The sequence below is a fragment of the Odontesthes bonariensis genome, chromosome 7, assembly GCF_027942865.1.
Source record: "Odontesthes bonariensis isolate fOdoBon6 chromosome 7, fOdoBon6.hap1, whole genome shotgun sequence".
Taxonomy (NCBI): domain Eukaryota; kingdom Metazoa; phylum Chordata; class Actinopteri; order Atheriniformes; family Atherinopsidae; genus Odontesthes; species Odontesthes bonariensis.
The window spans coordinates 37,390,546-37,406,047 of record NC_134512.1 but is presented as its reverse complement, the minus strand read 5'-3'; the positions used below and the strand labels follow the sequence as shown (position 1 = coordinate 37,406,047).

Sequence of the window (15,502 nt, the reverse complement as noted above, 5' to 3'; positions counted from 1 at the left end):
AGTAGTATGAGGACTCTTTTATCTTATTTTAACTTATTCGATTTTGTTGTATTTTATTGCTTTCACTGTTCTTTTATTGTTTTTACTTCTTCTTCTCTTTATTTATTACCTGCTGTAAAGCACTTTGGTACACCGTAAGGATTGTCTGTAAAGGGCTGAATAAATAAAATACATTTACATTTACATCTAAGGACAGGAACGACCGGGACAGGATGCCCAGAGCCAACAGAGTCTCTACACTGAACTACTATCACCTGCACATTTATGATGTATATCTGCAGATGGGTATCCAAAGAGGGCACTTGTTGTTGTTGGTTGCCTTGGTTTTACGGGGGCGTGTGTGAAAATGTGAAAAATTCAATAAAAATAGTGAGAAAATAAATAAAAATAAATAAAAATGTCAACAAACAGATGAAGAACTCCTTCCTAAAAATGGTTCCACTTCAGTTGTATGGAAGTAGTTCGGGTATAAACGGTGGAATAGCAGGAGTGTGCAGTGATGCTAGCTCAAGCCACAAAGCAGGTAACCATGGCAGCAGCCATTCCTTATGACCAGAAAGGGCCCCGGTGTAGGGTTTTATCTGTTCTGGCCCCCCGATGGAGGAACGATTTCCCGCCTGATGTCAGGACAGCTGAGTCGCTGCCCATCTTTGGCCGCAGGCTGCAAACCCACCTCTGCAGGAAACACTCCCCTGATCCGCCCTCTGAGGACATCACCTGCTCCCTCCCAGCTCCTTACGCACTTATTTGTTTTCTAAATTCTCTTCCCATCTGTCTCGGTACCTGACTTCCCGCACTTACTCTGGCACTAGTTATGCTCTTAGCTGTTTGCTTTTGGAAGGAAATGCACTTCTGATTTCTTGTGAGCTGAAGTTCTTTTGCCCACCGATGTGGAACACACTTATTGTAAGTCGCTTTGGATAAAAGCGTCTGCAGAATGACGGTAATGTGATGTGATGATCACAGATGCGGTGACATATTACATAGCAACAGATCCCCATCTATGCCGTAGGAAAAAAAAACGGGTTCATTAAGATGCTGCAAACGATAAACCCGAAGTATCAACTGCCCCGCCGCAAGCATTTCGCCACAGTTGCATTGCCCAACGTCCTACAAAGTTATTATCATTTATTATATTTCATTTTACAAGTTTTTTCAGGGATGGCCTACAAGAGATTTTTTTTTCAGTTTGAAATTTTTGTCCATTAATGACAGCCAAGTGGTGCTGTTTTTATTTCATTTTTTAATTTTTTTTATTCTTGAACTGATTTGTTCACATAGGCCTAGACATGTTGGTAATTCTCAATTGTGTCAATAAAGAAAATATGTATTTAAATTTTGACTTGGTTTGGTTTGTTTAGAGAAAAACAGAAAAAATAAATAAATAAATAAATAAATAAAATAAAATTGAGGTTTAAATCGAAAATCGTCCATTAGTTCAAAAAAAAAAAAAAATATGTATTTAAATTTTGCCTTGGTCTGGTATGTTTAGAGAAAAACAGAAAAAAAAAATAATCAATGTTTAAAAGGAAAATCGTCCATTAGTTAGGAAAAAAATAAAAAATAAATCGAGATTTTATTTTTAGGCCAAATGGCCCAGCCCTGCTGTGTATCTGTTCTAAACATCCCACCCAGGCCGCTACACGGGGCATTTATTACCTGCCCATCAGGCAAATTCGCTTCCTGTCACACCAAGAAAAGGAAGAAACCTGGTGGCGTTTCTGTGGTTTGCAGCTGCGACTGTGAGGCTGTTATTGACCCAAACTTCAGCTTTAATCAACAGCAGACTCCAGGGAACAGAGCGGCTGTCCGAGCGCCAGAGAGAGCACATTAGATTACGCTGCACCTCCGTGACACAGCGCATCCCCGACTGCTTTCAGAGGCTGCCAACTCGCTTCATTTCGGCCCTGCAGAGATGGCAGCGGTGCCAAGGTTGCAGGTTTGGATCTCCGGCCCAGATGGGAACGAGTCCTGGTGCCTTCATAAGGACGGGAATCGGTTTACTTCAGTCCCGCAGCTGCAAACGGTTCCCGTCATCAATTAATCTGTTCATAATTGGTTTTTAATAATCCAATAAATGCTTAATAATTCATGTAGTGTCAGGAAACACTTAAATGACCGCTCAGTGTTTCTTAAAGGGACAGTTCGCCTCTTTTGACATGAAGCTGTGTAACATCTCATATCAGCAACATAATTTCTGAACATCTTCTTACCCCCTGCTGCGTCCTGTGAGCAGAGTTCCAGCCTCGTTTTGGTGTTGATGAAGGTAGTCCGGCTAGTTGGCTGGGGTTTAAAAAATAAAGCGTTTTGCTTCTCAAAACAATATGCGTTCAACAGAGTAATACATTTGCATCACAAAATCATTCTCCAGGAAAAAGTCAGACCTCACAATCGCTTGGCCCTATTTTCTCTCCCTTCGTATCACTGCCTGCTGCTCGGAAGCAGGGGACTGCTCGGTCTGCACAGCAGGCAGTGATACGAAAGGGAGAGAAAATAGGGCCAAGAGATGTGAGGTCTGACTTTTTCCTGGAGAACGATTTTGTGATGCAAATGTATTACCCCTGCACGATATCTTTGAATTTATCTGGACTGTTGCTTGTTTTTAAATGAATTTAAATGATTTTATTTGTTTCTCTTTATATTCTTTTATGTATTTTAATGCTTCTTCCACTCCCTGCTGCAATGCTTTTATTTTATGTGAAGCACTTTGAACTGTTCTGTACATGAAATGTGCTACAAATAAATTTGATGTTGAACGCATATTGTTTTGAGAAGCAAAACGCTTTATTTTTTAAACCCCAGCCAACTAGCCGGACTACCTTCATCAACACCAAAACGAGGCTGGAACTCTGCTCACAGGACGCAGCAGGGGGTAAGAAGATGTTCAGAAATGATGTTGCTGATATGGGATGTCATACAGCTTCATGTCAGAAGAGGCGAACTGTCCCTTTAATCCATGCTTAAGCTACAGTCTCCATAATGTTGTTAGTACAACGTCTAATTTTCTTTCACCACGGTTTGTTTGTTTAGTTAATTTTGTTGTATTTTACAACATTGTTAACTAAAGTTATTCTATTTCTGCAAATCACAACAGATTCTATTTACAAAACCCAGAGTTGATCAGTTTTTAATTCAAGGATTCTTTATAAAAACGCGGGGTGAAACGACATTAGTTACTCTGGTCGCCCAATAACACATAAAATAAAAAGAAGGCGCTCACTAAGGATATGTATACCAGTGATGCGCGGGCTGACCCGAAGCCAGCGGTCACCCGCAGTTGCGGGTCATAAAAAAATATTTTTAATAATATTCGGGTTGCAATCGGTCGGGTCGTTTTGTCGTTTGAGATAAACATTAAAAAATAACGTGGTAAACGTTTGTAATTCAAACAGTAGACACAATGTTCTATTAAATAAATACACTTTATTGGCTGAATAACTTCCGCAGAGATGACTTACGTGGTCAGAAGTACAGTAGGTATGGAGACGGCAAGAGAGAAGGTCAAGTTGGGAGATATTACGTTTATCCTCTGTTTAATTGTAGCCTATTTATTTTACCAACAAGTAGCACCCTTAGCCTTCGTTTTACGCAATGTCAGGCTTCCTGTTTCAACGTTCTGTTCCTTAAATGGGTATTTGATGAAGCACAATTGTCGCCTCGGTCTTTGGCCAGCATATTGACACTATTTTTGGTTGTCTAAAATGAGACACGCGTTCACAGACATACGTTAATAAAGACATATATTGTGCATGTGATGTGAGAGCTTTTATTATTCATCCATGTGACGAAGTTGCCAATTGTTGTGGGAAGGCTACCTCTATTGTATTCTTTTAGATGCTGAGCGCTAATTTAACTTTTGAATGCTGAAGCGGGGCAAGTCTGTCAACATAAACTTACAAGCAATGCCATCTTACAATTTTAGCACCTTAAAAATGGATGCAGGTAGGCTACATGAGGTCCGTTGTGCGTTGCCAATGACGCTAGGATGTTCATTAAAGGGGAACTCCGGGGCATTTGAAGCGCGTTTCCATTGCTAGAGGTTGTCAAATACTGATAGTAGGACACAGAGAGGTAAAACACGTAAAACAACAACTTGCACACTGCAGAAACGTCACACCACTTTATAAACCATCCGACAATAAAGTCACAAGCCTTACCATCAAAACCATATGCATGGTTCTCACATTACTGGCATGGGGACGTTACAAAACAACTTTATAAACAGCATGTAACTCACCGGCTGGTTGTAGGCTCGCGCATGTGAAAGCCCAAAAGAGTCGATGGAGAATAATCCCATATACAAAACAATTATCTTCTCTAGAAAAACTGCGTTCAAGTATTTAAAACATTACAACAATATTACTGGGCATGTATTGTTGTAATGTTTTAAATACTTGAAAGCAGTTTTTTTCTAGAGAAAATTTTTCATAAATATTTCTTGCGGTCTGAGTTAACGGGCGGGTTAGTGGAAAAAGCGGTGGGTTGCGGGATGTTTTTTCGTCGACCCGTACGTCACTGATGTATACTGTCCTGTATGGAGGGTTGTGCAGGTCTGAGGTCAGAATTTGAATTTGATTCAGTGTTGGCGAGAGACTTGGACTTGTGAACACCTCTGGTGTGTTGATGGGATCCAACAGTCCAGGAAACCAACATTAACTTCACTGTTTGACAGGAGACAAACATCCTGAAACGCTGTACCCATCATACAAGTAAAGGAAACTCAGATTGAAACTTTTCCTGGATCATCAGTGTTGTAACGCACATTAAATCCGACCCAAACCGATGAAACTAAACCAACACGCGAGGCTCTTATTGGACTGTTGGTTGAACATGAAAAACAATAACGATGATTATACGTTTGAACAGCTAAACACGGAGCAATCTGATTTATTCTGTATAAAACAAAAGATTTCTGTCATCGGACAGTAAGAACACAGATGTGCAACATCTGCACCAGAGAGGCAACAAGAGCCTCATTTTACACAGACAACAACACAATCTGATATTAGGAAGTGAGTAAATTAGACCCACAGCTGCAGATAACGGCCCCGGGCCCCGTAGCGCTGAGTGGGAGACCTCATATCACTACATTACCGATAAAGATAGAGACCTAAATGTGGCATCTGACGTCCCAAACGTGAACATATGGTGTGAGATACCCCACACCGCCACCACTACGGTCTCATTCGCTGTTATGTGCATCAGGTCTTCTTCCAAAAAACAAAAAAAACACCTAAAGTAAATGTAGAAACTGTTCTTTACAGTTTACAGGGTTCTGTTCACTCTGTGACATCCCTGCAGACATGAAGACACACCGGCTAAAAAAAACTGATCAAACCAACAATCTTACTGCTGAACAAAACCAGGAGCAACACTCAGTATCACAGAGAACCTCAAACAGCTGAGATGTGAGGATCAGAGCCACCCAGAACAGCCTCAGAACCCATCGAACAAACCCCGCCCAGACCTGTTAAAGGGACAGTTCGCCTCTTTTGACATGAAGCTGTATGACATCCCATATCAGCAACATCATTTCTGAACATCTTCTTACCCCCTGCTGCGTCCTGTGAGCCGAGTTCCAGCCTCGTTTTGGTGTTGATGAAGGTAGTCCGGCTAGTTGGCTGCTGTGTAGACCGAGCAGTCCCCTGCTTCCGAGCAGCAAACACCGTAACAGGCGGCAGCAGGCAGTGATACAAAGGGAGAGAAAATAGGGCCAAGCGATTGTGAGGTCTGACTTCCTAGCCGGGCTACCTTCATCAACACCAAAACGAGGCTGAAACTCGGCTCACAGGACGCAGCAGGGGGTAAGAAGATGTTTATAAATAATAATATGGGGTGTCATACAGCTTCATGTCGAATGAGGCGAACTGTCCCTTTAACCTCCTGCAATCTGTACATCGTTTCAAGAGCTGGTTTGGATCCAGAACCAGTTCTTTCATTTCGAAAAGCGAGCTCTTTTGGTGCTGGTCCAGAGCAAAGACCTGCTTCTGTCCAGACGCTGGGGGGGGGGGGGGGGGGGGGGGGGGCTACTAGCTAGAACCGAGCCTGAACTGGCTCCGATACCGGCCCTGGAACCACTTTGGTTGAAAAGAGGGAATGAAGAATATTCTGTACACCAACAGACTCCAGATCAGATTCTGAACTCATCCACAAAGTCCCTTTTATTTAAACTTAATCATCAATTTTTTACTTTTTATTTTTTTTAAAGTTAGCAACATGAACCACATCTATGATTTAACAAAGAGCAGCTGAACTCGGAGAATCTTGTGAACTCCTTCCTGTAATTCTGGGTGGAAATGACAGCTTCTCTGAACATTTCCTCCTGTGACAGATGAGTGTTTACATCAGCTGACGTGTAATTTCTTTGCTCTTGGGGAAAGGATCCACAGGGTTTTAATCTCCCCTCGTGGCTCAGAGTTCAGAGTCAGGGTTTTTGGAGGAAATTTGCAGGGTGTCGATTGAATTTATTTATTTATTTATTTTTTAAAGTGATCGATTATTCGCAGACACCAACAAAGATGCTGAAATCACTGAAAACGAACTGTGGCCAGATTCAGTTTGATCAGGTTTAACTGTCAGCGCACCTCCCCACCAACGGAACAAGTTAGTCATTAGTTAGCAGCATCGCTAGTTAACTTAGCAAATGTGTCTGAAAGTCTGATTGCTGCTGTTAATAAAAAAAAAACATATATTTTCAATGAGCTCCAAATTCCCAGTTCTTCAGAGCTGTTTGTTTTGTTTAAAAAGAAATCATTCATTGGAAAACTGTATGCAGTTCAAAGCTAAAATGCATCGGGATAAGTTGACCTTCATTAAGCAAAAGGGGATTTGTTTTGGTTGTCTGAAAGTTGGCCACAAAAGTCTGACTGCTGCTGTTAATAAAATTTAAAAAAAAAACTATTTTCAATGAGCTCCTCCTTTGTACTATTTACAGCAGCACTTTAAAAATGTCTGAGAGGACATTTAACTCAGATACAGATACAGCTCAAACTAACTAGTTACCCAACCAAACCCCCGGTTTGAACAAAGCCACTAACTAATCCTGAAAATATTAATTTGATGATGTTAGCTTGTTGTGAGCAGCTAACCACAGAGCTAACCTCCGGATGTAGCTAACAAACCTGGAGTTATTTTCAGTCTATAATTCGACCATTGTTCAAATCAGTGAGCAAAACAAATCAATCATTTACAGGTCGCAGATACACAAGCACATATTTGACCCACAGACTGAGTTCGGCCTACCTTCTTTGATGGAGCGGCTCTCCGGCTCTGCCATCGGGTTGATGCTAATGCTAACAAGCTAATATTCAGTTAGCTGGCTAGCTAGCTCGGCCAAAAACGGGGAAAAGGGGCCGCTTGATAAACAATAAACAATTTAACGGTAACATACGTGTCACACGGTGGTTCTACTCAGCACCCCCCCGCTTAAATCGACGGGCAACATTAGTTTTGTGTGACGCTTCCTGAGGCATTGGTCCGATGTTTTTTATTAGCTGCCAGACGACAGACCGCTGCTGCGTAACCAGCTAGCTGCTAGTTAGCCACAGGCGCAGGATTACTAAGCGAGCACCGAGTCGAGTCGATCCCGAACGCAAAACTCACGCATGAAGGGGATTGCTTTATGGCATCGAAATAAGATCAGAAAACACACTCTCAGTGGAAATAAGACTGTTGGCATGATGCTGCGATGTTCATGCAGTTAAATTCGCATAATGACTCATATTTATTGATTTATCTTCCACCATCAAAAAGCTTGCTCTTTCATCGATTAAACATCCTGCACAGTGTTGGTTTAAATGTGTTCAGATAACAGTTTGAAAAACATTGTGAATAAATATATGGTATTGTGATAATAAAAAAAAAGAGGACAAAACACGAACATTTTTTTTTTAAATCAGTTTTTAATAGATGTTATTTTATTTATTTATTTTATTAATTTATTTCATTTTTTAAATTTTTTTTTTAATTTTATTCATCAAATGCAAGACAAAAATATGAAGTGTATACAGGAATAGAAGTAATTTTCTTGTTTCTTTACCCAAACAACTTAAGAACTTGTGTACAACCCACCCTCCCCTCCCCTAGGTCTTTTACATGTGGTAGGATTTCACAGATAAGTAGTTAAATAAAGACAAAAACAAAAACAATTAAGAGCGCTAAGGATAATTAAAATAAATAAATAATTAAAAAAGGAGGTAGACAAATAAATGCTTTAATAATAATAATTAAAAAAAAAATAATAATAATAAAATACATAGGAATAATACTCATAATAATAACATAAACAAATACAAACGACTAAATAAATTATACAACGTGCTAATATTGATCTATACATATACAACGTGAGTATTATTGGCTGCTTACTCCCCCCCCCCTTCACCGGAACAAACCAACTGTCACTGCTGCCATGAGGGGAAGATCTCCTATATAAACACAAAGTGGGGCTTCATCCCGCTACCTCCTGAGCCGGCAACCTATCTAAATAAGCAAGCAATGGTTTCCAATGTACATAAAACTTGTCAGATGAACCTCTGAGTGAAAACTTTATCTTCTCCAGCTTCAGAAGACTCAGAATATCATGGAACCAGACTTTGATTAATAGATGTTATTTTTAAGTGAGATACACGGCTGTTCACTGCAGTGGAAATCAGAGATTTAAAAACACTTTAAAGGTCCAAGTCAAATTTATTTAAAAGCCACATTAAAAAACAAAAACAAAGAGAGCACATTAAAGGGGTTAAATAAAACTCTCATAAGGAATTAAAAGCAACCAAAAGATGTTCAAATAACACAAAGACACAAACAGCAGGTCATCTCTCCAAACTCTGAGGAGGATCGGGTCAGCACACTGAGGCAGGAACATGAACTCTGACCTCTGGGGACGGTGAGGTCAGACTGCTTTAAATGTGTCTGAGTCTACAGTTTGTTATTTAAAGTTCTCAGAGGTTCGTGGTGGTGCCATTACTTAGATGACCTCAGTGTGACCCAGGAGCTGATTGATTTCACCCGGAAACAGAGGTGTATTAAAACTTGTAATACATTTTTAATAAAATGTATTACAAGTTTTAGAAATTTGTATGTTTAATTATGCAAATGAGGCATTATCTCATTAAATATGCGCACATTTGCATATATTTCCGGAAGATAGATCTGAACATATGATAAAGCCAGGTGAAAAATTATCTTTTCATTTTGTTTACACACAAAATGAAAATAAAATTACAGAGGGATTTCAGGATATCTGCTTTCATTTCCTAGGAAATCAAAATGTACTGTCTATAGCCTAAAAAAACATCAATTTTCGCCATATCTTTTTATTATAATGTCACATAAATCAGGCCAGGAATGATTTATCAACAAATCCTTCTGTAAATATCTTCAGAATACTGCTAAGTGTATAACTGGAAAGTTTGGTGTTAGTAGGTGCTCCATAGGCTGACATATTGATACTGGAAAAATACAAAAAACTGATTTTGAGAAAACAGCATTTAAAGATTTAAATAGGGGAATTCATTTTGGTAAATTTGGGCGAAACGTACCGCCGTGATTAAACAAAATGTGATGAAATAAACACTTTAATTTATGTTTTGAAATAACACATATTGAAGGAGTAGACTGGCCCAAAATCTAAAAATTGACCACTGCATGAAAAATCACTGTTTTTGCCCGCCGTGTCTCGCTTTAAGATGATGAGGTTGATAATAAAAGTTATTTTGGCTTTTTCTTTGGTTTTGTTAAAAGTCAGGGAGCCCAAACAATACACTCCTCCAAGATAAATCAAACTCATTATCAGTATTGTTAGCGATAAAGTTGCAGGTATCACTCCGCAGCCTTTGGACAACAGGGCAGTGCCAAAATAAATGGGAAACAGTTTCAGCATGTATAGAACAGAAAGTAAATTTCACATCAACGTCTTTTTTTATTTTTTTAGCAATATGATCATTTGATGGATAAAATCTATGAATGAAGAACATTAAACCTGTGGGTGACATCACAGTGGCCACGCCCACTCCTTACAGACAGACTACAGCACACCCAGAGGAGGACGGGTGGAAGTTACTGATATTTCTCTTTTCATTCACTATGGATGGAACAGCGAGTGGTCTGAGCTCTGAAAATGTCGTCACCCGCCAGGATTTAAACATTTAAACACACACAGACTCAAAAGTTCTCTTTGTAGAAATTGAAGCCGAAGATTTCACTCTGAGCTTTGATGACTTTAGCCAGAGCAGGAGCACCGCAGTAAAACACGTGCACTTTGCCTTTCTTCTCCATGGACAGCTTCTGAAACACCTGGAACACACACACACACACACACACAAAGATAAAGAACCTGATCAGAGGGGCGGAGCTTCAGTTGCACCCGGTTCCTGAAGTGGAACCAAGCTCCTCCAAAAGTTCTGCCTTCCTGTACTCTAGTTTATCTCCAGATGTTCTGCCTTCCTGTACTCTAGTTTAACTCCAGATGTTCTGCCTTCCTGTACTCTAGTTTATCTCCAGATGTTCTGCCTTCCTGTACTCTAGTTTATCTCCAGATGTTCTGCCTTCCTGTAGTCTAGTTTATCTCCAGATGTTCTGCCTTCCTGTAGTCTAGTTTATCTCCAGATGTTCTGCCTTCCTGTATTCTAGTTTATCTCCAGATGTTCTGCCTTCCTGTACTCTAGTTTATCTCCAGATGTTCTGCCCGCTCAGTCAGAAATAAAGGATCATTCAACTGATTTAATTAGCATTAAAGGTGACATATTCTGAGGCCTTATTGAGATTAGCCTCAGATAGAGTTTATCCACTGGGCTGGATGGGTGGATGTGAGTGGGCGGGGCTTAGCAGAGGAGGCGGAGTCAACTTAAGGAGTGACGTACTTAAGAAATGAAAATCAGAACGGCTCGTTAGATGAGGAACTTTCAAACAAAGGGGAACTAAATAAATACCAGGGTTTTGTTTTTGGGGAGTTTTACACCTGCTGGTGACCTCAGACGCCCTGATATATGCTCCCAGGAACAGGAAGAAGGAGTTTTACACCTGCTGGTGACCTCAGACGCCCTGATATATGCTCCCAGGAACAGGAAGAAGGAGTTTTACACCTGCTGGTGACTTCAGACGCCCTGATATATGCTCCCAGGAACAGGAAGAAGGAGTTTTACACCTGCTGGTGACCTCAGACGCCCTGATATATGCTCCCAGGAACAGGAAGAAGGAGTTTTACACAATATGTCACCTTTAAATGCCAGTCTTCATGGTGCCTTACAGACAGAGCAGCTCTGCAGCGGTTAAATAACATCACCTTGTGCTCTGTGACCTAATGAATCAATAACGAAGGACATCTCACCTTCCCCCATTCAGGCCTCCCTGGCTGGGTTCTGGTCCTCAGGCCTGTGATGGAGTCTCTCATCTCTTTCTTGGCCAGAAGGTCGAGTGCCATCTGCAGGCCGATGGCCTTCATGTCGTTCTTACTGAGAGCTGACGTCATGTACATGTGCATCTCCAGGAAACGACCTGAGAAACGACAGCTGTTAAAACCGAGCTGCAGAATAATTCTCAACACCTCAGTCACTGATTGACAGAAAGAAACAACAGTGATGAAACACGGTGAGTTAATACAGACCGACACGTTTCTGTCATCACAGCTGCAGAAATAACAGTTCCTGGAGATACAACTGATCAAAACATTACATTAACTTTGACATTTATCTAATAACAGAAGGTATGAACTCAACATATTCACCGGCTGAGTCTGTGAGGAGCAGAGATGCTCAGAGGAGCTCCAGTTTGTCCACAAATGTGTTTAAAAACAAAGTTCCTCAGAGAAAGACTGGAAGGGATTAGCATGTTTCTCCCTCTACAGAGCAGAATATCATGAAAGCATTCAGGGAATCTGGAGGAGTTTCAGTGTAAAGGACGAGGGAGCGAGCCTAAACCCGTGACCTCTGACCCCTCAGACGACGCTGCATCAAGAACCCTCATTCATCAGCAGCTGATAGAAGCACATTTCTACATTTCAGGTTTCTATCACAGAAGAGTTGCATCTACCCTCTGGGATGCTCTCACATCACTCACACAGTGGGGTCACATGGCCCTGAAAGGATCGGATTATTGGCTAAATTACAATCAGACTGAGTTATTAAGTGCATGTAGACACCTTAATCTGACTAAGAACTGGATCGGATCGGATACAGACCCCGAGATAACTGGGCTGAAAGTCACTCTAAACCTGCTTGTAGACGCTGAAGCACGTGGTGAATCAGACTTTGCGTTCTGCGCATGCTCCAGATGTTTTCCCGGGGTCGTGACCCGGAAGTCAAAGGAGACGATATTCCTGTTGTTGTCGCCGTCAGAAAGAAACAAACAACGCGATGGAGAATGCTCCGTTGGGCATCGAGTTTGTGCAACAAGCAGCTCATCACAGACCAAATGTAGAGGGACGTAGCTTCATCTGGCTCTGCGTTCTCCATCTTTCTCCAATGCCTGAGTTTGTTGTTGTTGGTGGTGGTGAAGAGGGTGGGAGAAGGAAACGTTACAGAGTGGGAGAAGGAAACGTTACAGAGTGGGAGAAGGAAACGTCACAGAGCGGGAGAAGGAAACGTTACAGAGTGGGAGAAGGAAACGTCACAGAGTGGGAGAAGGAAACGTTACAGACTGGGAGAAGGAAACGTCACAGAGTGGGAGAAGGAAACGTTACAGAGTGGGAGAAGGAAACGTCACAGAGTGGGAGAAGGAAACGTTACAGACTGGGAGAAGGAAACGTCACAGAGTGGGAGAAGGAAACGTTACAGAGTGGGAGAAGGAAACGTTACAGAGCGGGAGAAGGAAACGTTACAGAGTGGGAGAAGGAAACGTCACAGAGTGGGAGAAGGAAACGTTACAGAGTGGGAGAAGGAAACGTTACAGAGTGGGAGAAGGAAACGTCACAGAGTGGGAGAAGGAAACGTCACAGAGTGGGAGAAGGAAACGTTACAGAGTGGGAGAAGGAAACGTCACAGAGTGGGAGAAGGGAACGTTACAGAGTGGGAGAAGGAAACATCACAGAGCGGGAGAAGGAAACGTCACAGAGTGGGAGAAGGAAACGTTACAGAGTGGGAGAAGGAAACGTTACAGAGTGGGAGAAGGAAACGTTACAGAGTGGGAGAAGGAAACGTCACAGAGCGGGAGAAGGAAACGTTACAGAGTGGGAGAAGGAAACGTCACAGAGTGGGAGAAGGAAACGTTACAGAGTGGGAGAAGGAAACGTCACAGAGTGGGAGAAGGAAACGTTACAGAGTGGGAGAAGGAAACGTTACAGAGTGGGAGAAGGAAACGTTACAGAGTGGGAGAAGGAAACGTCACAGAGCGGGAGAAGGAAACGCCACAGAGCGGGAGAAGGAAACGTCACAGAGTGGGAGAAGGAAACGTTACAGAGTGGGAGAAGGAAACGTTACAGAGTGGGAGAAGGAAACGTTACAGAGCGGGAGAAGGAAACGTCACAGAGCGGGAGAAGGAAACGTCACAGAGGGAGAAGGAAACGTCACAGAGTGGGAGAAGGAAACGTTACAGAGTGGGAGAAGGAAACGTCACAGAGTGGGAGAAGGAAACGTTACAGAGTGGGAGAAGGAAACGTCACAGAGTGGGAGAAGGAAACGTTACAGAGTGGGAGAAGGAAACGTTACAGAGTGGGAGAAGGAAACGTCACAGAGTGGGAGAAGGAAACGTTACAGAGTGGGAGAAGGAAACGTCACAGAGCGGGAGAAGGAAACGTCACAGAGTGGGAGAAGGGAACGTCACAGAGTGGGAGAAGGAAACGTCACAGAGTGGGAGAAGGAAACGTCACAGAGCGGGAGAAGGGAACGTCACAGAGCGGGAGAAGGAAACATCCTGCTCACCTTCGGGCTCCTCGTCAGCCTGGTCCATCTCCAGTTTGGTCAGCAAACTAACGAACCATTCGAAGGACTTCTGGTCTCTGTTGATCCAGATGAAGTCGACCTGCGTGTGAAAAACAGGCTCAGACACTCATGGAGTCACCAAACAACGTGCGTGTGATGACATCATCGCGGCGGCGTGTTCTTACTTTGCGCAGCTTCATGTCGCTGTCTTTGATGTTCTGGCACCAGGAGTAGCTGCAGCTGGGACAGGTCTGCTTCCTCATGCGGTACCTGAGTCCAACAACCACAGCAGCTGGGTCACAGGCCAGTCTCAGAGCCGTCTGTGGAGTCTGCGAACTGTCCCTTTAAGTGCCTTAAAGGGACAGTTCGCCTCTTTTGACTCTCTGCTCCTGGCTCCAGTTTCCACTATGTTAAGCTTGCTGTGACTCAGTTTAGCTCACTGATGCCATGGTAACGGCCCGAATGGACATCACAACCGGCCCGGTTACATCAGTGGTTGAGAAGTTTTTTTTTTTTTTTAAATAAATAATACTATTATCAACAAATTTAAATCTAAATCCAACAGTTTGTCTCTCGCTCGTGCCGGTCTCAGTGCCTTGGACAGTTCACGCGCTGCAACAGACGACGGCAGCGCGCGCACTGTCCAAGGTACTAACTGACGAGTCGCGCGACATCAGTCAGGAAGGATGTTGTCTAAAAAGCGGAAGGTTGACTCTGAATGTAGAATCTTTCAGGAGAGATGGAAAGAAAAGTATTTCTTTTGGGAAGTGAGGGGCAAACCAGTGTGTTTAATTTGTTCGCAACAAGTGGCTGTGCCAAAGGAGTACAACATCAGACGACATTACGAGACCCATCAGGAGAAGTACAACGACTACACAGGGCAACGTAGGACACAAAAGCTAAACGAGCTAGCCTCATCCCTCCAAAAACAGCAAGCGGCTTTCTCGAAATGCCGAGAGACATATGAAGGTTCGTTTTAATTGTATATCTTCTCAAATTCTTATTTTTACGTTAACTGCAGCTGTTTTCGAATGGGGATTTCTGTCTCGGCGCGCCTCCGTTAAGTTCTGATGGCGTTGCCCCTGGCAACCAATAGCGTCTCCTGCCAACATGGCCGACCGTGACTCCTCATTCTCAATTCTAACTTAACATTTCATTTCATGTTTAGGGGCAGTGAAGGCGAGCTATGTCATCGCATGGGAGATAGCCAAAGCTTCCAAGCCTTTCTCTGAGGGCGAATTCGTCAGGACGTGCATGATAAAGGCAGCCGAGCTAGTGTGTCCAGAAGATCGACAAGCTCTCGCGAACATCAGCTTCGTTGCGTTCTCCATTGCTCTTGACGAGAGCACTGATGTGACTGATACGGCTCAGTTGGCGATATTTATTCGCGGAGTGGATGCTGCCTTGAATGTCACGGAGGAGTTTGTTTCCGTGGTACCCATGACAGACACGACTACAGCTAACGACGTGTTTGTTAGCCTTGTCGGGGCCCTTGACAATCTGGAGGTGGACTGGAGTCGCGCTGTCAGTGTGGCTACGGATGGTGCTGCTTCCATGGTAGGAAGAAAGGCCGGAGTGGTCGTCAAGTTGAGAGAAAAGGTACGAGAGGCTAACCCAGACCAGGTATTCTGGAACTTTCACTGCAT

At 42.8% G+C, this 15,502-nt stretch overlaps 2 protein-coding genes across 3 annotated transcripts in view; both read right to left on the bottom strand.

Moving 5' to 3' along the window:
• Nucleotides 1-7,543, bottom strand: part of ambra1b (autophagy/beclin-1 regulator 1b) — a 50,739-nt gene extending 43,196 nt beyond the window's left edge. Inside the window, exon 1 of one of the 2 annotated variants that reach the window (XM_075470728.1) lies at nucleotides 7,243-7,543. The gene's annotated coding sequence lies outside the window, so the exon portion shown is untranslated. The remainder of the gene's footprint in view (nucleotides 1-7,242) is intronic. The other variant, XM_075470729.1, reaches the window with a different exon arrangement.
• A 1,586-nt stretch (nucleotides 7,544-9,129) lies between these two features.
• The window catches only part of nox5 (NADPH oxidase, EF-hand calcium binding domain 5), a 37,179-nt gene continuing 30,806 nt past the window's right edge, over nucleotides 9,130-15,502 (bottom strand). Inside the window, exons 13-16 of the mRNA XM_075471131.1 lie at nucleotides 14,042-14,126; nucleotides 13,857-13,956; nucleotides 11,330-11,496; nucleotides 9,130-10,296 (exon numbers count right to left, since the gene is read on the bottom strand). Coding sequence (XP_075327246.1) covers nucleotides 10,165-10,296; nucleotides 11,330-11,496; nucleotides 13,857-13,956; nucleotides 14,042-14,126 — 484 coding nt within the window. The 3' untranslated portion in view covers nucleotides 9,130-10,164. The remainder of the gene's footprint in view (nucleotides 10,297-11,329; nucleotides 11,497-13,856; nucleotides 13,957-14,041; nucleotides 14,127-15,502) is intronic.